Source organism: Argentina anserina, chromosome 7, assembly GCF_933775445.1.
Source record: "Argentina anserina chromosome 7, drPotAnse1.1, whole genome shotgun sequence".
NCBI classification, from domain to species: domain Eukaryota; kingdom Viridiplantae; phylum Streptophyta; class Magnoliopsida; order Rosales; family Rosaceae; genus Argentina; species Argentina anserina.
In genome coordinates this window covers 7,209,446-7,235,176 of record NC_065878.1, presented here as the reverse complement: position 1 = coordinate 7,235,176, position 25,731 = coordinate 7,209,446, and the positions used below count along the sequence as shown (strand labels likewise).

The following is a 25,731-nucleotide window of genomic DNA, read 5'->3' as shown; positions in this document are numbered from 1 at the left end:
TATTTAAGAATGATTATTTAGACTTGAAATTCATCATATATATATTAAAAATATATATGAAAAAATGAAAAAAAAATATTTTTTTTAAAAGAGAGGAAATAAATATTAAAAAATTAAACAAAAATTGAAAAAATAAAAAAAAATCAAAGTTTGACCGATATTTGACCGTTGACTATCATTTATGCGTTGAACGATAAATTTTGACCGATATGCCCTTATTGTATCAGATTCGAAATATCAACGATATATCGGTCGATACATCTGATATTTCGAACACTTAGTGTATTGAACACGTCGGGAGATGGACATATATTGAGTTGCCCAAATCCATTTATCATATAGAATTCGTCTTCAGTACACGATATGTATCTGGTAACATATATATATGGTAGTCACTTCGTAATTCGTTTAAGTTATTTTGAATGACGATGTACTTCACGCCGTGCATACGAGAAAGATATAAACTTCGTAGCAAATAACCAAGGGGACGGAATCGGCTCTTCGATGTTGAGAAGAATACCCAACATTCCATTACGCCCAAACCCCTCACTCTGCAAGCTCCTCTCATCTTCTTCCACACCAAATTCAACCTCCAACTCTCCACACCCTCTCTCCCAATCCCAACTCAACTCCTTAGTCCTCACCCACTACACTCCCCACCGCGGCAAATTCACCAACCTCCTCCAAAACGTCGTCGCTTCACACCCCGTCCTCCTCACCGCCTCCCACAACCTCCGCACCGCCGCCCACAATGCCCCCTCCCTCCTCGACTCCAACCACTTCTCCCTCCACGAAATGGGTCTCCACCTCCGCGAAAATCGCTTCGATGTGGCAGCCTCTACCGTCTCTGTCGGGACAGGTCAGTCTTATCTGGTCCTACCCACTTTGAAACTCAAAGTCCTGATGGAAGCCATCAGACTCGTACTCACCGCTATCTACGACGAACGGTTCGCCACGTTTTCGTACGGGGGGCGTGTCAGCATGGGGCGGCACACGGCCGTTAGGTACCTGAAGAACTCGGTGGTTAATCCCACTTGGTGGTTCAGTGTCGGATTCAACAGCGGCGCCGAGTTCGGAGCACGACACGTAGATAAGCTGTGTTTCGTTTTGCAGCAGAAAATAGATGACGAGGTTTTGATTCGTGTGATTAAGGCATTGTTCGAATGTGGGGTTGTCAGAGTTGAACTGGGTAGTTGTTGGTTTGGGAGGGGGTTTCCTGATGAGAGTGGGTTGAGTGCTGTTTTGTTGAACATTTATTTTGATGGGTTTGATAAACAAGTTCAGGAGATGCGTCTGAGGAAGAATGAGGAGAATCCGAGGATCGAGGTGAAGGAGGATGGTGTGTTGTTTAAGCCGGCGAAGATATATGCGGTTAGGTACTTGGATGAGATATTAGTGATCACATCCGGGTCGAAAATGTTGGCTGTGGAGTTGAGGAACTGGGTAGTGGAGTATTTGGGAGGGAGTTTGGAGTTGATGGTGGATGAGATGAGGACTTGTATTCATAGTGCAGTGTCTGAGAAGATTGATTTCATGGGGATGGAGTTACAGGCGGTTCCGCCTTCGGTGTTGCGCCCCACTATGTCTGAAAAAGCTGTTAGAGCGCGGAAGAAGTACCTTAGACAGAAGGAAGTTAGAGCTTTGGAGTTGAAGAATGCTCGGGAGAGGAATCGAAAGAAGTTGGGGATGAAAATAATGAGCCATGTTTTTAACAAGTTGAAGACTAGTGATAGGTTGAAATCAGAGTATCGAATTGAGAATGAGGTCAGAGAAATCTTCAGCACCTGGGCTGATGAAGTAGTGCAAGAGTTTCTTGGGTCCTTGGATGAGCGTTGGGAGTGGTATAGGAAGCTATCAGCAGGTACTTTTCTGTCTTTAAGACACATTAGACAACAATTGCCTGAAGAGCTTGTAGATTCTTATGATAAGTTCCAAGAGCAAGTAGACAAGCATTTGAACCCTGTTAGAGAAAGAAAGGCAAGGGAGGAAGAAGAAAGGAGGGTAATAGAAGAAGCAGAGCAGAAATATGCCAAGAGAACAGTTGAGGATTTGACAAAGGTTTGTGTGAAAGTTGATGCGCCTATAGAAGTGATGAGGAAGGCGGTTAAGTTAATTGGGTTTACGAATCCTATGGGTCGTCCCAGGCCGATTACTTTACTAACTGCTCTTGAAGACGCTGATATTATTAAGTGGTATGCTGGTATAGGGAGAAGGTGGCTTGATTTTTACTGCTGCTGCCACAACTTCAAGATGGTCAAAACAATTGTGAGTTATCACTTGAGGTTCTCTTGCATCTTGACACTAGCTGAAAAGCATGAATCCACCAAACGTGAAGCCATGCAACATTATACTAAAGATTTGAAAGTCTTTGATATAAATGGAAATGAAGAATTATTCTTTCCCACAGAAAGAGAGGTGAAAATGATGGGAGATAAGAATCTTTCTGATCCAAAACCTGTGGATGGGGCATTTTCTTTGGCTCTGATTAGATTAGCTTCTGATGAGCCTCCATATTCTTGTGTTGCTCATTTCTGTGACAGAACTGATACTATTGTTTATCGGGTACGATTATTGCAAAGTCAATTGAATGTGACCCCCTTGGATGAGAAGAAATTGGTGCTGGGTATGGGTGCAATTAATGAGAGACTCCATCTGAAATGCTTCCCTCTTTGTTCTGATCACATACATGAATTATACATGGGGAGAATTACATTTCAAGATATTGACTGTACTTCCTTTGTGGATGTAGACTGAGTTTTTAGTCCTCTGGCTTGCTACCTGATTCTGCACACATCTATATTAGGCCTGGTGGGTGATCTGATACATTTTCCAGAATTTATATGATTATATGCAATTGCTCAAATTTTTCACTGTTATAAGGCGGTTTCGGTCATGCTTGTGATTTTGTACACATCATTGTTTGAAATTCACGAAAAGTATGATTGCACAGTTATGAGTTATGCATCTTATGAGTATCTTGTTCATGGTAGAAACTAGAAACTGTTACTTCTCTGTGCCAAAATTGCCCCAAAAGCTTTCTTATATGTTTTGGCTATTTTTACCAGTGCAAACTTCATCTATGCCAAATAATTTTGCTAAAGTCAATCCCACTAGGTACTGTCGTTTCAAAAATAGATTTGCTTATCATTTTCGTAGACTTAAAGATACTGCATTTTTGGATAGAATTGGAACTGTAAATGAACATTGTTATTAGGATGAGGGAATGATTTAAATTTGATGCGTATGACAGGAAATGAGATATTATTGAGTGAAAATATTTTCTCTAATGATCATGTTCTTCTTGTAAACTGGAGTTGAGTTAATCTCAAAACTAACTGGCTTTATCTTCTCTCTAGCTTCCATGAACCATTGAGTCTTAAGATTGTTCACAAGCAAAACCTTAGTTGCTTTGCCTGAGTCACCACAAGTAAAGTTATTCCTTTTGATATGATTCAGTTAAATCAAGGAATATTGCATACACAAAATTTTTCTGATATATACTGCCTTAATAAAGCTAGGTTATGCCTGACAGCCTCAGTGAATTATAGTTTACAATTTATTTTTGGCATCGAAGTGTCTGCTCCTTAAATTATTCATCTCTCAGTTCATTTGTTTACATCAGGTGATGAAGGGAGACCATTTGGACCAAGTTACGGCCATTATTCTGAAGTCATTCAATTCCTCAAGTTTGTTGGGCATTGTTTAAATTTATGCAACAGCCTACAAATCTGGTGCAGGCAGTACAAATTCTCTATCATTTGAGGTTTGACTATGCACTGATGAGGACATCATGCCAACCCTTTCAAGGTTTATGAATGGAAGAGATGAAAAAATAGAGCAGCTGATCACTACCTTTCTTTATGGTTGATTAATTGATCTCAGGATTTTAATTAGCAGCTGAGAAGAAGTCTGATCCAAAGAGTTTTTAGGCTTAGTGTTAATTCAAGAGTTTACTTGTGTCTTTTTGTGAAGGTATTACTTTTCATTATGATTCTTGAATTTTGTGTGGTTTAGGCTAGTTGGTGTCTGATTACACATTCTGGGTTGTATTTGAACGCACCTGCCTTCATACAGGTTACTATGGTTGTGTCTGATCTTTGCTATTTGTCACTATATTCCCTACTGAACTTTATTTGTCCTATGCTCGTGCATCCGGTCAGCTTATCAATTTTCAGAAATCTAGCGTAGTTTTCAGTGGTAATGTCCCAGCAGGGGTTAAGAATCATTTAGCTGCACTCCCAAGAGTGAAGTGTGTTAAAGACGGCAATTTTGCTTATTTGAAGGAAAAAGTAACTAAAAAGTTAGTTAGTTGGAGGGGCGAAGTGGGAGGAAAGGAAATTCTTGTCAAGGTTGTGGCGCAAACTTTTCCTAACTATGTCATGAATTGTTACCTCCTTCCCAAAACGCTGTGATGACTTACAACAACTTCGTTGCCAGTTTTTTGTGGGCAGCACCGATGAGAAAAAGCTCATTGGAGATCATGGGCAGGCATGTGCCTTCCTAATAGTGGAGGTACGGGTTTTAAATATTTGTACGCTCACAAGTTGGGTATGCTTGCTAAGCATGTGGAGATTGTTGTCACATCCCAACACTGTAGCAGCTCAGCTTTTTAAAGCTATATATTACCCAAATGGCTCTTTTCTTACAGCTGATCTAGGGGACAGGCCTTCGTTCTATTTTAGAAGCATCACGAATGCCTTCCAATTATAGAAGGTGGCTGACAATGGAGAGTGGGGAATGGTACTCGGATTAAAATCTGGGAGGATGATTGGATTCCTTCTACTCCTCCTACTGTTGTTAGATCCTCGGATACTATCTTTGAATTTGTTTCAGACTTGTTTAACCCTCAAAGTTACACTTCAGATAGTCATGGGCATGCTTGCTTTGATCCAGATGTAGCTTCTAAAGTCCTAGCTATTCCTCTTAGTCCTCGCTGAAGGGATGATCACAGAGGTTGGAAGTTTGATCAGAGATGTTTTTTCAGTATCAAGTCAGCCTTTGTTGTAGCTCGAGGTATGAACTTTGCCTCAAACATAGCCTCTTGTGGGAATCAGTTTGCACCGTTATGGAGAGCCAAAGTACCTAATAAGGTTTTTGCATGGAGGGCTGCACATAATATTCTACCTACTCGAACAGCTCTAGTTCACAACGGGTATGATGGGGATATCAATTGTTGTGTTTGTGCTCAACATCCAGAAACTTTATCTCATCTCTTCCTGGGCTGTCCAGTAGCTAAAGAAACCTTCAGTAGTCCTCCTTTCTCCATCCTGGTCTCGCATCGCTGTTGGAAGAATTGGTTTATGATCGAGCGCAGCACCTATCTCAGACCTTGTTCGATCAGTTGCTTATCCTCATGAATAGTTTATGGTCTAATCGTAATGATAAGTTCTGGAGGCATAAGCCACAACTTAACATGAGGCTTGTGGCTTCTTCCATGGCATATGCTTTGAAGAATTCCGGCAGGCCTCGGCTATAAGGAGTATGCACTTCCCCGACCGCAAAGGAAGCTTGTATGTATTGGCAGCCACCAGTTGCAGATGCCCTCAAATTGAACATCGATGATGCCTTTCTCCCTGAGCACACTGTGGGTGGTACCTCAGCTTTCCATGGAGCTGTTAACCATGAAAGAAGTGTAGGTGTCGGATTTAGTGGTAGAAAGTGATTGCTTAATGGCTGTTTCGACTGTTAGCTCGGACAGTTCGGATCTCTCACCTCTACATGCTCTGGCCCTACTTGCTTCTTTTCCTAGTATTACAGGTTGCCATGTCACAAGACAGGCTGATTGTGTAGCACATAGACTAGCAGCTATTAGTTTTGAGGAAGATGTGCATGTAAAATGGTCCATATCCAATTTCGGATGCCCTCTTGTATGATTCTAGTGGATTGGGATCCTCTCCTCATACGATGTCTCCTAATACTGCCTAACAAGTAAATCGTGGCCATCTATTATTGATCAATGGTGAAGATAAGCTCCATTTATTAAAATGTCTCCTACCCTTGTCTCAGCTAATTCCTCCCCCTCATCCCCAAGACCCCAACCCTTCGACCCCTTGCCCGAAAGAAAAGTCCTCATTTATGCCAGTCTCTCCTCTATTCTTCCGTCGCCGAATCTCCACCGCGATGCTCAATATTTTCTAATTATTTTCTCTATTTAGACTCTCTCTTTCTCCTCTCATATCCCAAATTCTCTGTCTGCAATTTGCTCTTCATATATGTTGTTCAACTCTGACCAAGAAGAAAATATTCGTATATAAGAAGACTGAAATTTGCACCCTCCGAGTTCACGATTGCCAGCTGACTTCGAAGGCTTCCTTTGAAGCTTACCAAGTATTTGTGTAATAACCTTAGATTTTGAAACGATATTGAATTGAATTGAATCCTATAAAGTTATGAAATTCAATAAAAAGGAAATTGATTGTTTGCAAACTTTATGAAACGGAAACGGAAATGTTCCGAGAACGTTTAATAAGAAAACGTTACGTTTCCGAACGAATTTATCGACTTTTATTCCGTCGCTCGGTTGCGAAAACTTTCTTCACGAAAGTTGTAGAGCTCGTCGATACGAGTTCGTGGATATGTGACGCGTTCGAATCGAACGTTGTATGTAAAAGTTATTATTGACGGAAGATAGTTTCCGATTTTAAGGGGGTATAAAATGACATTTTGTGAAGTAGGGTTTCTATTTTCATAAACCCTCTTCTCTCTTCTCTCTCTTCCGCCGCCCCTCTCTGTTTCTCTCTCTCTTTTCTTTCTTCCTTCCCGAGCTTCCTTCCTCTCTCTCTCTCTCTCTCTCTCTCTCTCGGTTCTCTCTCCCCTATCGTGCTCTCTCCCATTCTGATATACTCCAAGACACAAGAAGAACATGTGGTGCATCTGAGAACAGTGTTGCAGACCTTGAAGGAGGCGAGACTGTATGCCAAACTAGAGAAGTGTGAGTTCTGGAAAGAAGAGGTCAAATTCCTTGGTCATGTTGTCTCAAAAGATGGAGTACTAGTGGACCCGTCAAAGGTAGAGGCAGTAAAGAACTGGAGTCGTCCAAAGAACCCTACAGAGGAAAGGAATTATCATCGGGAATTGTGGAATTACGCTCGAGTCGATAAGGTGAGTAAAATCTCACGTATTTACGAATCTACCCTCGCGGTGATTCAATATTTTGCAAGGGTATTTAATAATGAATTACGAACATGTATACAATATAGTGGACTACATATATACTGTATAAATAGTAATAAGTATATATATATATATATAGTTCATTATGTTATATACTGTTATTAATTCATTAGAAAATGTCATTTCAATAACGAGAAATTGTGTATTGAGCATGTGTTGTGAAATATGACATGTATAGGATATATTAAACTATATATATATTGTATGAATGGTAAATAAGTACGAATATATATAGTTTTCTATATAATATACTGTTATGAGTTTTATTGCGAGTATATCGAGCAAAATTTTGAAACGTACAATATGATGTGTGATTATTGTACGTGAGTTTAACATTGAGTTTGTTAAAAAAGTTAATTTGTCTTGGACGTGATTTAGTACAATATGATGTGAGATTATTGTACATGTTTGGCAAGTCGGAACCTAGCCTTGGCCGGGCGAAAGTTACGATACAGTTAGAGCTCTAGTCTGTCAGCCATAGTACTTCATGTGAGGTAACGGGTGGTTATCTACTCATGAGTACTCAGATTGTTTTGGATGTTGGGTAGCAGGTGGTTACCCAATATCAGCGTAGTACTGCATGTGAGGTAACGGGTGGTTATCTGCTCATGGGTACTCAGATTGTTTTGGATGTTGGGTAGCGGGTGGCTATCCAATATCAGCGGTGTATTACGAGAGGGGTAACAGATGTGTACCAGCGTTCTTGGTACCCGTATTATAAATGCATTTAGGTAACCAGAAGGGTTACTTAATTTCTCATGAGCGTTTTATTTTATATTTCTTTGGGACAACCAGATGGGCTGTCCATTGACTCATGAGGGCATTTATATTATTGATTGTGATTTTTCGTATATATTGATATGCGAACTGTATTGTCATTTTACTCATACGAGCTATAAGCTTACCGGGTTTGTGTTTACAATCCCGGTGCACCAATTCAATGGTGTATGGGATAATTCCGCAGGTACTGATTAGCGGAGATTGAGTGACGACTCCGGAGATTCGAAGTCGTTCGTATCCTGTTCGTGGTGAGATTTCTGGCGTGAATTTGTGTGAGAATTTGAGTGAATTTATTTGTGAGCTTTGTGAGAGTTGTGAGGATTATTACATTTTTCATCATATTGTAATGTCGAATTATAAATTTGGTTTGTAATAATCGGTTTGACTGAGTTGTATTTGGAACTCAGAGATGATCCGCTGATACACTTAACGATTTCGATTTATTTGAGATTATTCTGTGTTTAACGATTTTAGAATTTTGAGTTTTTAAGCTCGAAATTTTGGGATCGTTACAATTTGCTTGATTAATTGATGATGTTGAATTAACAAAATGACCACATGCACAAATCCTATCAAACGCAAGCTCCTCCTAACCAAAACCCAATCCACAATCAAAGAGTCATACCCCGATCAAGCAAACTATTCCAATTCATAAACATAACCCATCTTATTAGAAACTGAACACCCAGATAGAGACCTATTTCCATAGTTTGTTTGTTCTTCTTTTTTTGTTATTATTGTTCTCTGTTGTAAGAAAGAAGGATCCAGAAAAGAATTTACTGAGTTGCGCGGGATGAGAGGAGAGAAGAGAGAGAGAGAGAGAATCAGGTTTAGAAAAGAAGGGAATGAAGACGGAGAAGTGATCTTGCCGTTGATTTACAATGAATGGTTGAGATTCACTTATTAGGCAATATTAAGAGGCTTGTATTAGGAGAAGATCCCGGTCCGATTCTAGTCGTATTGCTTAATAAATTCTCTTATTTCCTTGTCAAATATCCCATGTCCGTATCCAACTTACAACTCATTAAACACATCTGGATTTTTCCTTTCCTTTCTGTTGGATAAGTTCCTCTTAGTGAATCTGTCAACTAATGGAAATTCAAATATCATTGTGAGATTTTTTTAATCATTTCATTTATAGTTTATAATACTGAGTCGTAGTTAATAAACGAACTGTGGAGTCTTAGGTTACGTATGATAAATTTTTTTTGTAAAATTGCTGTGTATGCACCGTTTCAACTTCGGAGCTCGTTCCGATCATCGTAGTACTTATTAGAGTGACTCAAATTCACAATTTTGAGAATTAAAATCTCTTTTGAATAATATCAAGGACTGTAAAAATAATAAATTCGACGAAATTTATGTAATGAGTCTTTTTTTTAAAGTGTGTGAAATTTTTGTTAGTATTGGACCCTAAATTATAAATTTTAAACTGCGGTGAACCGAGAAATTTGATTGAACGAACTTAGGGGTCTCAATAATAATGGTATGTTTAAATGGATTTCAATAATTTTAATATTTTATTCGAAATTTTCATTGGTTGGAAGGTCGAAATTTGGTCATTGGCATTATTATTTATATATATAAAACAAAAACGTGTGGGAGGCGGTGCAGGGCATCGAGAGCTATCCTCACTAGAGAGAGAACGTGGGACCTCATGGAGCGCAATGCGACATTGCCCTCCAATCCATTGACTTCCCCAGGATGTTGACCAAACGAACGGCACAGATGGGCTCGATCTGAGAAAGTAGAATAATCGACACAAGAGGGACTTAGAGGCGGCTGTGACGGCCAAACCCGGAAGAGAGAGAGAGATGATGAATCCCTTGTGGATTAGATATAGGTAGGTAGGCAGGAAGAGATTCACCAGCTCACACAGCTAAGCTAAGCTAAACCCACCCTCCCTCATTTTCCTTCGACTCCTCCATTACCAACATTTTCGAATTCTCTCTCTACACTCTGTCCCTTTCTCTCTCTAAGCTGACGCAGGCAATGGAGTCTGCTGAGTCCTCGTACGTTTCATCACCGGAGGCGCCGCGGAGGCGCTCTTCCCCGCCGCCGCCGAAATCTCCCACTTCAGGTCCATCTCTCTCTCTCTCTCTGTGATCTGATCCACTATCTTTGTCTATGTGAATGAATTCATGTCTGCGGTGCGGTGAAATTAGTAGTGAATGCGGTTGTCTGTGGTGGTTTGATTTTACGGTGAGGAGTTGTGAGGTTGAGAATGCCGGCTTGCATTTCAGTGTGTGCGGTTGAGCTGTAACCCTAACCGGCTGTGGGGATTGCAATTGAGACGTGTTCAATTTGTTAGAGGAAGTTTAATTTAGAGTAATGGTGCTCTTATAATTGGTGCCTATAGTTGCTCACTTTTAGTAGAATCAGAAGTTTCTTTAAAGTGTGTTAATAGTTAAAGCTCGTTTTCGGATCTGTTTACCATGAGTTAAAAGTTTCTTAGTTCGATTCTTGTGAAGAGATTTCAATAATTCATCTAAATTCACACCATATCTAATGTAATCTCTTGCAACAAATCGACATATCAAAATTTGATAGGGTAGGACCTCTAAGAGCTAGTGCCAATCTTTGGCACATACAGATGTTACGCTACCATTGTAGTCTCCATGCTAAATTTTGGTAATTTGGCATTTGGTTATACCAAACGACGGGATTGGCAGACTAAATTGAATAGAGCTTGGGTAACCAAAATTTTAATAATAGTTGGTGATTTCGTCCATCTGTTTTTTCTTTGAGATAGAAAAGGTAATGGCCCCTTGTGGATAAGAAGCTCCTGAATTTTTTTCTGATAACTTTAACTCACCTAAAAAATGAAGGCTAAGAATGGGTGAAGAATGTGAGTTGAAATTATTTGCAAATGGCGTTCTATGGTGTCAATTTTTCTGTCTCTTGTTTGAATTGGTGATGCGAATTTTTTCAAGGCATTTTGTAGCTGCACTATGGTGGTACCAATTACATGTGGTATTTACAAATACTCTTTTGAAGTAACATTTGATCAATTATCGTTCGGACATGTCAAGTGATATATGTATGTTTCTGAAATTTAAAGACCATCCTCATTATTCTTACAAATTATATCTGTTTTTCTTCCACAGACACTATGGAGAAGCCCACGTATGTTAAATTTCTTGTATCAAATGCTGCAGCTGGTTCTGTAATTGGAAAGGGTGGTGCAACCATCACTGATTTTCAATCTCAATCTGGAGCACGAATTCAGCTGTCACGCAATCATGAATTTTTCCCAGGAACAACTGATAGGATTATCATGATTTCTGGAACAATAAATGAAATTCTCAAGGCTGTTGAACTTGTTCTCACCAAGTTGCTCAATGAGGTGCTTACTATGATGCAGTTTGACACTATGTTTCTTTTATATGTGCCTATGTATTGATGGTGTTGATTAACCTTGTTATATTGGTCAGCTATATTCAGAAGAAAGTGAGGATGTTGAACTGAAAACAAAGCTGAGACTAATTGTTCCAAACAGTTCTTGTGGTGGAATAATTGGGAAGCAAGGATCTACAATAAAGTAAGAACACATTTAGCTTATGAATCCTTCTAGGATAAAGTATGGTTTCTATGCTTAGATACTTATCTAAACAATGTAAGTCTTTCTTTCTATTCCTTTTGGTTGTGATATGGAACCTATTACTTAGCAATGAGATTATGTAGAATTTCTTCTCAACATACCCAGTTAATGTTATGTTTGCAATTTGACTGTAAGAATACATGAGACAAAATTTAAAACTTGTTGGCATACCCACAGGAGGTAATTTCTTTAAGTACTCTGGTTCTTTTGTTTGTTCCATATAAGTGGCAAAGTAATAGCACGTCCTGGTGCTTGACTTTCAGTGAATATTATATCGAAAATGCATTTACAGTGTTTATTTAGATCTTTAGATATCTATATGGCGTTTGGATAATCAATTTCAGTGAACACATTTTTTTTTTTGGGGGGGGGGGGGGGTGTTACTGACACCCTTTATCGTCTTAAAAGTCAAAACCTATTTAATTTTACTCGACGTGGTCATTGTTGTAAATGGAGTCTCTGAGGGAGAAAATGCGCAGAATTGATGTTTGTGCAATCATTTTTATGAGTGAGCTGTTTTTTTTTTGAAATCCATCACTATGCACCTGGGAAAATTCTCTTTCTAGAAGATAATGTGTATGCTAATTCAATGATGTATTTTGATAAGTAGCAAAAACAACTCAAGTGGTTTAACTTCCAACTATTGTGGTATCAAAAAACCGGCGTAAAATTTTAATGATGCCTTTCAGTGTAGCTCAGGGATGTGAGTTTTCTGATTTTACCACAAATTGGAGGATTGGAGTCGGATTCTTTTCCTCGATCTGCTATATATCATAAGATCCAGTAAAGGGCCTTTTTTTCATTTTTGTTTTTTATTATACTGTTTTATATCTTCTGTTTTGAATAATTTGCTTCATAAAAGCCATTATATGATTTTTAAATCTTTTAAGTTCAACATTATGAAGTTCATGAAAGTGTGATCTATCCTGTGTTAAGGGCAGTCATATTTGTTTTATATATGACTTTCATTCTTAAGTCATGTTTGATATAAGTTGCACCCTTTGATTTTACACATTACAGTTCTCTTTTATCAGTATGAACCCATTAGAAGTTGCTGACTTTTAAGGTTTGTCTTTGACCAGGTCATTTATTGAAGACTCACAGGCTGGGATTAAAATATCCCCTCAGGACAATAATTACTTTGGGGTGAATGACCGACTAGTTACACTAACAGGAACTTTGGAGGAACAGATGCGGGCAGCTGATTTGATTATATCTAAGCTATCTGAAGATTCTCACTACACTCAATTAATGAATGCCCCTTTTTCATATCCAGGTGTGTACATATGTTCACATTCTTACTTATACGAAGCTGCTTGAATGTTTTCTGTGATAATTTGCAACCTTTAAAAACAACAATCAACAAAACTGACAACGTTCCATTTAGTTTGAAGTACTTTACAAATAGGAATTTATATATAATAAACCTAATTTTTTTTCGATGCTTTACCATGAGTTTAGGATGCATTTTTGCCTAATGATGGTATCATAGCTTGCTTTTGTGCCAACCTGCTCTCTGCACTTTACCCACCTTTTATTTATTAAGATTTAAAAGGTTCATTCTTTCTCATTCATTTTTTTGGACTGGGAGGCTGTGGTTGTTTGATGTTTCTTTTTTGGGCCTAGATGCCATCTCTTTCTTATGTTAGTTGTATTGCATGGTTGAAGGTTTGCTTCCTATATCTAGCAAACTTTTTTTTTTGCATGCTTTTGCATGTTGTTTCAGTTTTGCTTTTTGTTATCAAACCTCAAATACTTGCTTCTATAGTCCATCCAAGAGATTTCACACTTTCCATTTGATATGTTACAAGTATGGTAATCGTTAAAATTACAATTTCAGTCTAAATCTCTGTTCTCCCTATGAGTTAAAATCCAACGGCTTCTTTTGGGGAGTGGATACAACCAAGGGTGAAATTTTTTCATATTGCAAATATATTTCACAAGGTTTGCGAAAACCTGAGGATTTTATATTTTATATGTGATTAGTGGCCCAAGGTCCCTAATTTTATACAGGTGTCTATCGTTTGTTTGTTTTTTTTTTTTGCATTTGTCTCTTGGCTATTCTAGGTTGCAATATCTATACATACTGGGTGCAAGAAATTGTTTAAAAATTGTTTTTAAGTACTTCACTTATTTTAGTTCATCATGAAAACTATTGGTACAAACCAATCAGATGAATGTTACACTTTATTTCAGAAATCAGAATACTATATAACGTGTCATTAAAATGCTAGTTGTATTACTTGTATAAAAGACAATTAAAATGAGATCTGTGGTGTTCTGAATAGAATTCTGACATCGTATGTTTGTCGTATGTAAAATAGATGAGTCCTGAAGTATGAAAGTGATCGAACCACACATACATTTGAATTATATGGACGAGGGCCGTTTAATTTTCCTAGGCAATTGACAGGCATGCCTTTGGCTTCAATTTAAGTACCCCTATGGGGTTTTCGTACTAGACACCATACATTTAGAACAATTTATATCACATGACTAATTGGATAGAGAATTATGAATTCTGAAGTTCTATGTTTGTAAACAGTTAATCTAGCTGGTCAGTGATTGTATAGTTTTTTATATTTTGGAATATCTAAATTATTATGATAAGATTTGATTCCTAGTAAGTTCTCTCCACCTGAACTTATAGGTGTTTTCTTCTCGGGTTTTCATGGTATTCCATATACATATGTGCTTCCTTCTGTGTCAACAGCAGCCTACAATGCAGTGAGCTATGGACCACCTCCACCAAATGGACCACCGAATGGGGCTGCAGGAAAGTTTCAGGATAATAAGGTTCGGCCATTTTCCACCATCATTTTAAAATGCTAAGAGCGTTGAGGCTATTAAATTATTTCATTTGAGGGGTTTTGGTTTTTGCATTTGATAGTGTTGACAAAGCAGAGGTTTCGTAAATTCAGATTGAAATATTAATAAAATTATACTTGACAGTGAAAATCCTTGGAAACCTGATTTAACTACGGGTTCTGATGTACGACACATTAAATATGTTATTAAGCTGGCAGAAATAGATAAATTAAAGATGAATATTATGCTGGTAAACATCATATAAAATCGTGTGATATATTTGATATTATTTAGTAGACAAGTAGAAATCAATGCACAAGCTTTCTGGGAGAATGGCTCAAAAGTTTAACACTTTAACCATATGGTGAAGTGGATAGCTGTTTAATTAAAGGATGCACCTGGATTGTGATTTTAAGGGGAAGGTTTGACATTTATCTTTCATAATTGCCCTGAAGGATCAATTAGACATTTATCCAGCATTCCATTACGGATGCGTCCTCATTAATTATTCACTATTCTAACATCTAGACTTCTACAAATGGGGATCTTGTTTAAGTTTTAATTGTTAGAGAAGACAACCCAAATTATTACCATTGCACCACATAAGGGCTCCCATCTGGATAGGTTTTACCATCATGATTACTAAGATTTAGCATTCAACCATGTGACCCGTCTGCAATGTAATTGTGTTCTGGACTCAGTTTGAAACAAAATGTCATATTTATATTCTGTTGATTTCTAGTTGACTAGCGACCTTTTTTTTTTCCAGGAGGATCGAAACAACAGCACCTCGGTCACAATAGGTGTTGCTGATAGTCACATTGGTCTGGTTGTTGGTCGTGGTGGAAGGACTATAATGGAGATTAGTCAGGTTTGCAATTAGAACACTTGTTTTCATGAATAGGTTGCATCATTGGTGGTGTGAGGTAACTTATCAATTACTCCATATCATGATAAAAATGATCATAGATCATTTTGATTTTGCAGGGTAGTGGGGCCAGGATAAAGATATCTGATAGGGGTGATTTCATTTCTGGGACTACAGAAAGGTATTAGAACTTCTTGAGATAATTAAGTTCCTGGATGATGGGAATAAATTTCAATGTCTTAACTTTCCACCATCTGTCTCATTCTCCAGGAAAGTGACAATTACAGGGTCACAGAGGGCTATTCAAGCAGCTGAGACAATGATAATGCAGAAAGTAAACTATGCTTCTGAGAGGGCGTTGGATTAGTTTTCTGGGTATGTCAACTGTTTGTTTTCGAGAATCTAGGTGGACTTGCCTGAAATAATTCTTATACACTGGTTGGTATTTTAATGCGTCCACTTGCCTTCTCTGAGAAATCTGAATGATGTGTGAGTAGGTGCAAGACGGGAGTTATTTTTTTCGTTCTTTCTGCGAGGAGCATACTTTGTAGGGACTTATCTAAGAGGTACTATATTCCGAAAAGAAAAATGTTGAAGAAAGCATTATTTGTTGACCAAATAGAAGGATAGCTTATTTCTTAATCTACAGAATTGTGACTTCTAAATCTGTAGGTATTCTGATAGTATTACTTTGTTAGTGTTGTTGACATTCATAGTCTGAATTTTTCTTCGTTATTGAATAATCAGAAGCCAGATTTATGCACTGTATACATTGATTTATCTACTGAGCCGAATACGTAGAGATTTAGAATAAAAGAACTTTATTATTTATAGTATAACTGTAAATAGAATAATTGTAGGACAAGTAACAATGTGTGATATAGTCTAGTACTGGCGTTCAATGCACTTGTGCGATGTCTCCAGTACCACAAGGTGAGACTGAAGCTATGCAATTTATTTCCGAGTTGATAAATGGGGCAAGGATGAAAAACTACCTAAACGTGGAACATGCAATCACGTTCATGGTGAGTCATAGTCTCCACCTCCACTGCCATAGCCTGAGCCATAACCCGACCCATAACCAGAGCCGCTGCCACCACCATTACCACTTCCTCCTCCGCCTCCACCCCCACCCCCACCTCCACCTCCACCTCCACCACCGCCACCTTTGCCACCTCCACTGCCATATCCACTTCCACTTCCACTTCCATATCCTGACCCGTAACCAGATCCACCATTGCCTCCACCGCCACCTCCTCCCCCACCGCCGCCGCTGCCTCGTCCATTTGCTCCCCCTGACCCATATCCGGATCCACTACCAGACCCAAATCCTGATCCAGAACCACCATTTAAACCACCACCACCACCACCTCCCCCTCCACCTCCACCTCCGCCACCGCCACGATCAGCGCTAGCTTTAATGGCCTTTGGTGATCTGGCCGCAATGGATAGCTCCGCAAGAAGCAAAATCAAGAATGCAGCACAAATGACCTTGGTGCTGGCCATATCTAAACTTCAAAAGTTCAATCTTGAATGGACAGAGAAAACTTAATGATGGTTGTTTTTTTTTTTTGATGGAAAAACGGGTGCTCTAACCAACTGAGCTACGAGAGCTTGTTATGATGGTTGGTTAATTTAGATCGTTGAGGATGAATATATTGTGGTCGAGACTATCTACTGAGAAGCGCTGAGTTCTTAGAGATGAACCAATAGTCTTGTGAGTGCACTAGGTTAAGTTAAGGTCCCTATAAATAGGCATGTGTATAATGCTAACGTACTCCTCCAAACTTCCTTGATCTCATTCTAGTAGCTTCTTTGCCACTTTGTATATATTGACAATGGGGACGTGTCTTGCGATTAGTGACATTGGTTTGGTGGAGGTGGTGGTGATGGTGGTGGTGGGTGTGCGTGGTGGTGGTGTTGTGGGTAATGCTTTATCTTCTTGTCGTTCTTTGCTACGGAATAAAGATAGTTACTCCCCACTTTTGACTCCAACACTGGTCCTTAGTTTATGTATGTGTGTTGCTAAGTTTGATTCACACTTCAATCTGGGTTGCATTCATAAACGCCATAATCATTGCATGCATGAGGTTTCCATTCACTCTGTTTGTGGTGCGGTGTGTTACACCTGTCTTCCTTGAACAACATTCTTTCCGATCGATGTGAGATCGTATTAGTCACAACAGCCTTAGTTAAGAATGAACCAGCAACAAATCACATTAACATATATGATGCCAATTGGAATGATAGGTGAGGTCTCTAACCAACACTTCTCACAACCACCGCAGCAAGGGCTAAGAGCTAGTAGGTTTGTTTGACCACTCAATCTCATAGTGATTGGCATCTTCATCATTTTGCATCATAATACGTTGGAAGTAATTCTTGCATTAGTTCTTACCTATCTGCGATTAGTGATCGACATCTTACACTTCCCCTAATTCGAGGGTACTGAAGTGCTATCTGCTATCCATTTTAAGAAAATTATTCTTTTCGGAGAGTCTAATTTAGGCCACAAGAACCCACTAAACTCACCAACCAAAAATTCCATCCTTGAATCGATCTTTCATACTATGAGATGGTGGAGAGTTTGTCTTTCTTAAATCGTATGCTCAAAATGACAAATGTCAAGTGGTAGCTTGCATGCACTTTGCCTTCAATCATAGCAATGTAGGTGTAACTCATCTAACTAGAACATCATCAGCACTTTTTCAGAAAATTTGTAGCCGATAGTGCTGGCTCTATCTTCAATCTTTCAACGATTTCAATGGTCGGAATTGGATGAGCTCAATTAGTTTGTTTTCACAATATAGGATTCGTTTAATTTATCCAAGATATTATCCCTCGGCAGAATCAATGGTGGCCAAAAGATATGTACGTAATGTGATCGAATAGCTTGCTAATTAAGTTCATCTGCTTACATACATATATTCTCAATAGTCAATCCAAGTGTGACTCCATGAGTTTTACTTTGCCGAGTTTAGATCGAGTGATCATATAGAAACATTATTATTTGTTAACTATACCTATTATTATCTTAGTAGTAAGATTTTATTAGCTAGCTTATTATCAGGAATCCAAGAATTATTTACGTTAAGTAAAGTCCATACCGATCATTTTTCGAATCAACTGCTAGGTTTAATCATTCAGTAGTTGATCGAGTACGTCCCGATGCAGCAGATATATATATATATATATATATATATATATATATATATATATATATATATAGGAGCAAGAACAAGATTGAGCATGTACGTAGCTAAGCATGACCACTCATCCATTGAACATACCAATCCTAAGACTTCGTTGCTAAATAACAATCGTTTCAGCGACTAGAATCCAGTTGTTATATGTCTCTTTTTTTAGCTAGACGTTCCTGGCCTTCTATATATGATATATTCCTACTCATGTAGACCTGAGAATACCAGCCGGCCGGAGAAAAGGAGTGACAAAGTCTGCCAATGATTTTGGAGCTAAATAACCTAATAACTTTGTCTCGTTCTTTTATATTACCTGAATATGATGATGCTATATATGCTTACTAGTTACTATAGCTGGAGATAGGGGTTATCATGAGCCGGCCGGTGCCGGCCCTAGCATTAATTTTAGGGGTTAAGGTAGGGTCAAACCGGGCTTGACTTTAGTCAATATATTTTAGGGTTGGATAAGGTAGAGAGCCGAGACATCAATATGCAAACCCTAACCCTAAAAGGGCAGGTTGGGCCGGTCCTCTAAATAGGACTAAATAGGGTCTGAGAAAAGCCAAACATGGCCTTTTTTATTTAACAAAAATAATATATTTATTGAATTCTTCAAATGTTAATTGGTGCATACGTGTTACACAAGATTCTTTTTTAATTATAAAAATATATTTTACATAAATATGTAAATTAGTTACAACTTTGTACATTTATAAATATAAGTTTAAGTAGTTATATTTATATATCATCTATCTAAATCACTCAAAATCAATTATTGTTACTCACAACAAAGGGAAATTATAGAAATAAATATAACATAATATATTACAAAATATGGTCAGTTATATTGTTTATAAGATATGAAAAAGTATTTCAAAAAACTCAATTATTAAAAAGGCCTAAACGGGCCGTATAGGACGGGTTTTTAGGGCCGGACCGGAGGGTATGATCGGGTTTCATTTTCTAAATCATAGCCTCATTCTATTGGAAAATCCTAAAAAGGATCGGGCCGGGTCAGACTTTAGCCCTACCGGGTAGGATAGGTTTTAAGGGGGACTTAGGCCCAAGGGCCAAAATGATGACCCCTAACTAGAGAGTAAGGTGATTGTGAAGGTGGCATCGATCGCACCAGGTGAACCCACCAGGTCTGGTAGAATCAGTATTTATATATTACTATTTTTATTTTTTTTATTAGTTTAATTAATATACAGCTTGCTTCTGGTGTGGATCGACTCTAGCTTGAGTTTATCATGAATCTCATTCCGGCCGATCGATCCCCACCTTCTTCATAAGGGGGTGGGTCCTCTATATATAAGTCAAACCTTGATTGATGAAATTATGAACTTCAGAAATTAAGTAGATGATGGATGAAAATTTCCTCCAAATTGAAAGGTTTGAGATCTATTTTTTTTATTTTTGCCTATATCAGTTTTACCATTGCTCTCTTTATCCATAGTTATATGCAACATCAATTTAATTTAGGGAAAATTACTTATTGGTAATTAATTAAAAACTCACTTTTTATATTTTTTATACAAATTAGGACATAAGTTCAAGCCTAAAGAATAAGTAGAACAAAATTGATTAATTAATTAATACAAAATATCCAAAATACCCATATTTTCGTGAAAATTACCAAATTTCAAACCTAGATCTAACAAATTTCTCTCTTCTCATTTTTAAGTTTTTTTTTTCCGGTAAATTTAAGTTTTTCGGCCAAACCACCGACAATTTGGAGGTGAGCCAATATATAAAGTTGTTCCTTATGTCATGGGCTTTCATTTAAGTACTATATTGCACATGTTTTGAGAAATTTTGAAATTTCAAATTTTACTCACCAAAAACTACAGTAGCAGTTAGTTTCTCAGTCGACAGTAGTAGCTAGATTTATAGTTGACAGTAGCAGGTACCTTCCAAGTTGACAGTAGCAGTTAGATTTATAGTTGACAGTAGCATGTACCTTCCAAGTCGACAGTAGCAGTTAGATTTATAGTTGACAGTAACATGTACCTTCCAATTCGATAGTAACAGGTGTCTTCCAAGTCGACAATAGTAGTTAGTTTTTATAGTCAACAGTAGCAGTTAGTTTTTATAATTGACAGTATCATATAACCTCTTCATTGATGGTAGCAAACACTATGAGTCAAAGAGGGGTAAAAAAGTAAAATATTTTATGACATGTGGCAACTTGTCATCATTTGGTCCTTATTTGTAAATTTTGGTCCTTATTTGCTCTATCAAATTAAGTATTGAGTTATTTGTAAACTAAATTGTTGTTTGGTACTTTTGAGTAATTTGTTATTTAATTTAAGGGAAAGGAAAGAAATCTCAGATCCTAAAAGGACGTGTTTTATGAAGGCTTGAGGACAGTCACACTACCCGTTACTTAAAAAAAACGTGTTTTAGTGTGTAATAGGGTGAAATAACCCTTTGTAAGGTTTGAAAATAATTAGCCAGATAGAAATTCACTTACGCCAATGTGTGTAGCCTTTCGGGATATAACACTGTATCTTACAATAACATTCCACGCATTACAAAAAAACAATATGTCAATAACAACCCATTGATTACACTTTCTTTGTACGATACGTTTTTCTTCAACACATCTTTAGTTTTATTAGTACTAAATTTAGCTGTACTTTTCTATCTGACTTATGAATAATATATTAAATTTTTAGATATTATTGTGTGACAATATTTTGCATTCGTCATTCATTGATTTTATTGGATTACTATAAATAGAGGACAACATTTTATAATCTTGCCTCAGGTCCGACCCTGTTGATGATTTTGCTTTGTTGTGGACTTGTTGACGAAGTTCAGTCAAGGGCCGTTGAGGCTTGATCTTGATCAGATTTGGACCACGAGCGGTGTCACGTGGTGATCTGTTCTATGACTGAATTTGGTGAAGAGACCGACTATTTAACAACTTGTTGATTCTTCATAGGCTTAGGAGCTAGGCTTCTGAGCTTCAGAGTAATTGCTTATGTTTCTTTGTTGTCTCCATCTACGTCTGATATATTCCTCATCTTGTTGCTCCATATAGGTGTTCTGAGTCAAGGGCGATCAACGCTTGTTCTTAAGGCTTTTGGACTTGATTTTGATGAAGAATTCGCTATTTGGTAGCTTGGTGGTTCTTTATGGACTTTGAAATTTCAAATTTCTTCGAGAGTAATTTTTCTCTCCTAGCCGAAGTACTCTCCCACATCTTCTACTCCTCCAGGCCCAAGTCCCTCTCTTGATTTTGTAGAGTGTATTTATAGAGTCAAGGCTCCTCCACGTATGAAATGTTTTGATGGCGTTAGATTAATTATATTTTCTTAATCATATAATCAAATCAATTTATATTTACTAATTAATTTAAATATAGTTATTCCATAATTAAAGCAATCATATTTGAATAATTGATTTAATAGCGATCATTAAGGAAATATTGCTAATTTAATTAAAAGTCTTGACTTCCATTTCAATGATCAATCTAGTTTAATTATACATGTTTACACCCAAAATTCCACTGTCATGCACCGATTTTTAAAGGGATTTTTTTTGTTCGGGGTGTGAGCTAACAAGACAATAAAATAAACAAAACAGAAAATAGAAAATGACACCTTCTTAAAGAAGTTGACTTCTCATTTCATTAGAAAGATACAAATCAGAAAACCGAAAAGCACTATGGGTGCTTACACATCTACAAAACCAACTAACTCTAATCCCTTTCGTTCACTAGTATGGATATTGCATTTAAGGAAATTTCGAGGGCGAAATTTTTATAAGGAGGGGAGAATTGATACGACCCGAATCTTCTACAATTCGCCACGATTATAGTTTTATCTTTTTCTCGAAATAAGAGTCGTACCAAGTGTGACGACCCTAAAAGTTGACTTTTTGATGAGTAAGATTTCGAGAAAACTTCCTTTACGAAAGTTGTAAGGCTCGTCGATATGAATTCATGGAGACGTGGCATGCCTAAATCGGAGTTCGTATGAAAAGTTACGAATCATAAGAGCGTTTGGGCATTTTTAAAATTTAGTATAAATAGGGGGTTAAATTGAAGAAAATGAGAAAAAATTGGAAAATTTGTAATCGGGCGGGTACTGTTCATCCTGAGCTCCCCGACCCCGTCGCCTTCCTCCGTCGATTCCGCCGCCGTCCGGCCGAGTTAGGGCGGCACACTAGTCTCAAAAGAAAGGTAACTCAATCCCCTACATTTCTGGGTTGGTGGCAGCACATGTCTCGCCGCCGTGAATCAGCGGTGCCGCCCGAAAGTTGCTCTACCGCCGAACCTCTTTTTCATCGGAACTCCCTGCTCCGACCGCCATTGCTTCAATTTTCTTAAGGGGTTTTGCTTGTCTCAGCATCGTCGACAATCTCTCCAAATGAATTGAGCCAAATCGAAGTGTAAGTACTCGAATCAAGAATTTCTAATTCTAAGGTTTGTGAATAGTGACAATTTTATGTTGTACGTTAATCGGAATGTTTAGGCTTGGATTTGGAATTTTTGTGAACTAGAAAGTTGTTAGAAATGTCGAGTAGATTGTGTTGATGAAATTTGGTGATGATAGGAGGTCGCCGGAATAGTGGTGGCGCCGCCGCCACTTCTGGTGGCGCGTGGCGCCGGAATCTAGCTGAGTTTTAGGGTTCAAAATAAACCTCTCGACGTAGGAAATTCATCGTTAGATGGATGAATGTTATGCTATTGATTATGTGTGTTGGTTGTGATGAGGCGTTCGTGTTTTTGGCTTGGTGGATGGTTGAACTACGAGTGGCTTGATCCCTTTTAAAGGGTACGTAGGTAGCCCGAACAAGGTGTGGGTGCAGCCACAAATATTATAGGTTAGATTCTTATTACTAGATGTGTTGATGCTTTAAGAATTATGGTTATTTAATGATGGTTTCTATATGATCATATTATTAGATGATTGTATGACGTTAATTACTTCTATCGGAATTAGTGTTAAGATCGTGGGATTTATTGTCAGGTAAAGATATGTGGATAAACGCCGAGTGTTGGGTATTCGTTCGAGTTATGGTTTCGTTCTCAGTTAGTCGGATTGATTAACTTTGGCATTTACGAGTGAGACTTAGGGTACGGTGGTATCTTTATGTGTGCGTGAGTGAGACTCCGGGAGAACCAGAAGAGGTGGGATGAACTGGGGGTACCGGAAGAGAGGGGATGAACCGGCAGAACCATAAGAGAGGGGATGAACTGGCATAACGGGAAGAGAGGGGATGAACCGGAAGCGATATTGATATAACCGAGTCGCTAGAAAAGAAGGGATGTGCTAGCAGAGTTCCGATAGAGTTTAGAAAGGAGAGGACTAGTGACTCGGCTAGTGTCGTATGGTCTCGTGTTTACTTCCCGAGTGAACGTCGTTATAAGTGTAAATTTACACGGTTCAGTGTTTATAGAATGGTGTATGATTGTTGTGACCCCGTCGTCTTAGTGGGTTGGGCGGTTGTGGTATAAGACGAGCTACGAGCTTTCGGAGTCCAACGAGATTGGGTAACGAACATGGCATACTCCGTCATACTTTTTGAATTATATTTTTGAATTGTGATTGTGGAGTTGAAAGTTTGGGGAGCATGGTGGCTCCAGGTGTTGAGGTTGGATTTGGGATATTGGGTGTCTTTTGTGCAGGTTGGGTTGGCTACTTTCAGGGGAGACTATGCCGAAATTTTCGGTATATCTCATTTGACAGTGTTCCCCGCACGATCTGCCTCGATATTATATATATTTTAGGGCGGGTCGTGTCATGTTGCGCTTTAAAATGAAAAAAATTTCTACTGTAATGTGAAAAAAAAATCAGATGTGAATTAAAACATGTTTGTGTTTGGTAAATATTACTTTTACAAGTGTTGTCAATAAATATATTGTTTGGTATTAACTGTTGTAGATATGGTCAATGACGCAAACGGATATGATTTTTGTTTTAATATATTGAGAATGATTATAGATAAGGGTGTTAGTTTAGAATTTATATAAAAATGTTAATATTTATTGAGCTTTGAGTAAAAACAGTCTTCAGATTGCTTCTAAAAGCTGTTGCGAGTGACCTATAAATTCTATAAAAAAATGATTTTTCTAAAGTACCAAACTTTTTAAATTTTAAAAGTCAACCTAGAAGCTGATTTTTTTAGGTGAAGCATTACCAAACTAGGCCTTTGTATGATTTGAACCAATTTTCTTTGCACATGTACAAACTCCTTGTTTATGATTTCCGGCTATTAACGTCGTTAGGTTTTTTTTTTGGTTAAATATCGTTGGTTAAATTTGTGACTATCTAGTAATATTGGTCCGTTTAGTTGAACACTTGATTTGTGTTGTTTCTAGACAGCAATTGAAGGTGTATGCATTACTTTATAAACTTTTTGTGTGTACGTGTTGTTCGTCCCGGTAAGGAAATTGACTGCTGTAAGAGTAAATGCTTTTACGGCGTACTGTAAGAGTAAATGCTTAATGTCTATAGAATGGTGAAAATGCAATTTGTTTCACGGAGATTGATACATTCAGATGCCAAGAACCACTTCTATTTATCAGTTTGATTTTGCCTTGCTCTATTAGATGTTGGGTTATGGACAATGTTCTAAAAATCCCCGCCTAGGACCGCCTAGGCGGCACCTAGGCGCCCGGAAATCCTTAGCCGCCTAGATTTTGGGCTGATTAATCCCCGATTAATCCCCGATTAATCCTCTGGGCGCTGGTTTTTAGCTGTCCGCCCGATTAACGCCTAGAGTTTTTTAGAACATTGGTTATGGAGTATCACCTAGCAAGTAGCAAGCACCCTTTCCCACTGTAATTAAAGCTTGTGGTGATGTGTGAAAAATGAGTAGATGGAGCAGAGTCTAGAGTTGAAATTTTTTTCAAAGCAAATTCTTTTAGTCAGCAAGTATACGATGTTCTATTCAAATAATCAAAAGTTCCACGTTTAATTATAATTCAGAAATTTATAGTGCATAGACTCTCATGCTTGTTTGCAAGCTTGAGGAAGTCATGCTGTTTCATGATCGAAGATCACACATTGCAGACTGAAAGAAACAGACAGCAACTCTGGTATGAATAGGACAAGTACCATGCCTCTTGAACCTGCCTACCTTAAACACTGATCTCTAATTGAGTCTGTCTATATATATAATGATCATTTCAAACACAGAATTCAACAACACCACCTTCAGACAAAAACCAGAAGCTACCAAAAAGATCATGGAGAGCCGAAAGATGAATGCAAGTAACTTCCAGATGCCCCTTCACCACCCAAGGTACAGCAGAAGGGATTACGAGAACATGCCTGAGTGGAAGCTCG

General features: G+C 38.0%; 3 protein-coding genes across 6 annotated transcripts; 2 read left to right on the top strand and 1 right to left on the bottom strand.

Annotated features, from left to right (window-relative positions):
* Window positions 1-504: 504 nt before the first annotated feature.
* On the top strand, window positions 505-3,772 carry LOC126803485 (nuclear intron maturase 3, mitochondrial). Its single transcript, XM_050531287.1, has 2 exons — window positions 505-2,808; window positions 3,623-3,772. Exon 1 carries the CDS (start codon window positions 505-507, stop codon window positions 2,752-2,754), a length of 2,250 nt encoding a protein of 749 aa, XP_050387244.1. The 3' UTR covers window positions 2,755-2,808; window positions 3,623-3,772.
* Window positions 3,773-9,745: 5,973 nt separating this feature from the next.
* Window positions 9,746-15,998, top strand: LOC126802074 (protein BTR1). 4 transcript variants are annotated; one of them, XM_050529613.1, is made up of 9 exons: window positions 9,746-10,033; window positions 11,061-11,299; window positions 11,388-11,494; window positions 12,637-12,830; window positions 14,205-14,350; window positions 15,132-15,233; window positions 15,350-15,411; window positions 15,501-15,605; window positions 15,728-15,998. In XM_050529613.1, the coding sequence occupies exons 1-8, from the start codon at window positions 9,946-9,948 to the stop codon at window positions 15,595-15,597; spliced, it is 1,035 nt and encodes a 344-aa protein (XP_050385570.1). In that variant the 5' UTR covers window positions 9,746-9,945; the 3' UTR covers window positions 15,598-15,605; window positions 15,728-15,998. The 4 variants fall into 4 exon arrangements, with proteins under 4 accessions (XP_050385570.1, XP_050385573.1, XP_050385569.1 ...); XM_050529616.1 differs by having other exon boundaries at window positions 9,747-10,033; window positions 14,271-14,350; window positions 15,501-15,998; XM_050529612.1 differs by having other exon boundaries at window positions 9,747-10,033; window positions 15,501-15,998.
* A 252-nt stretch (window positions 15,999-16,250) lies between these two features.
* On the bottom strand, window positions 16,251-16,736 carry LOC126803483 (putative glycine-rich cell wall structural protein 1). Its single transcript, XM_050531286.1, has one exon. It carries the CDS (start codon window positions 16,734-16,736, stop codon window positions 16,251-16,253), a length of 486 nt encoding a protein of 161 aa, XP_050387243.1.
* Between the last annotated feature and the right edge of the window lie 8,995 nt (window positions 16,737-25,731).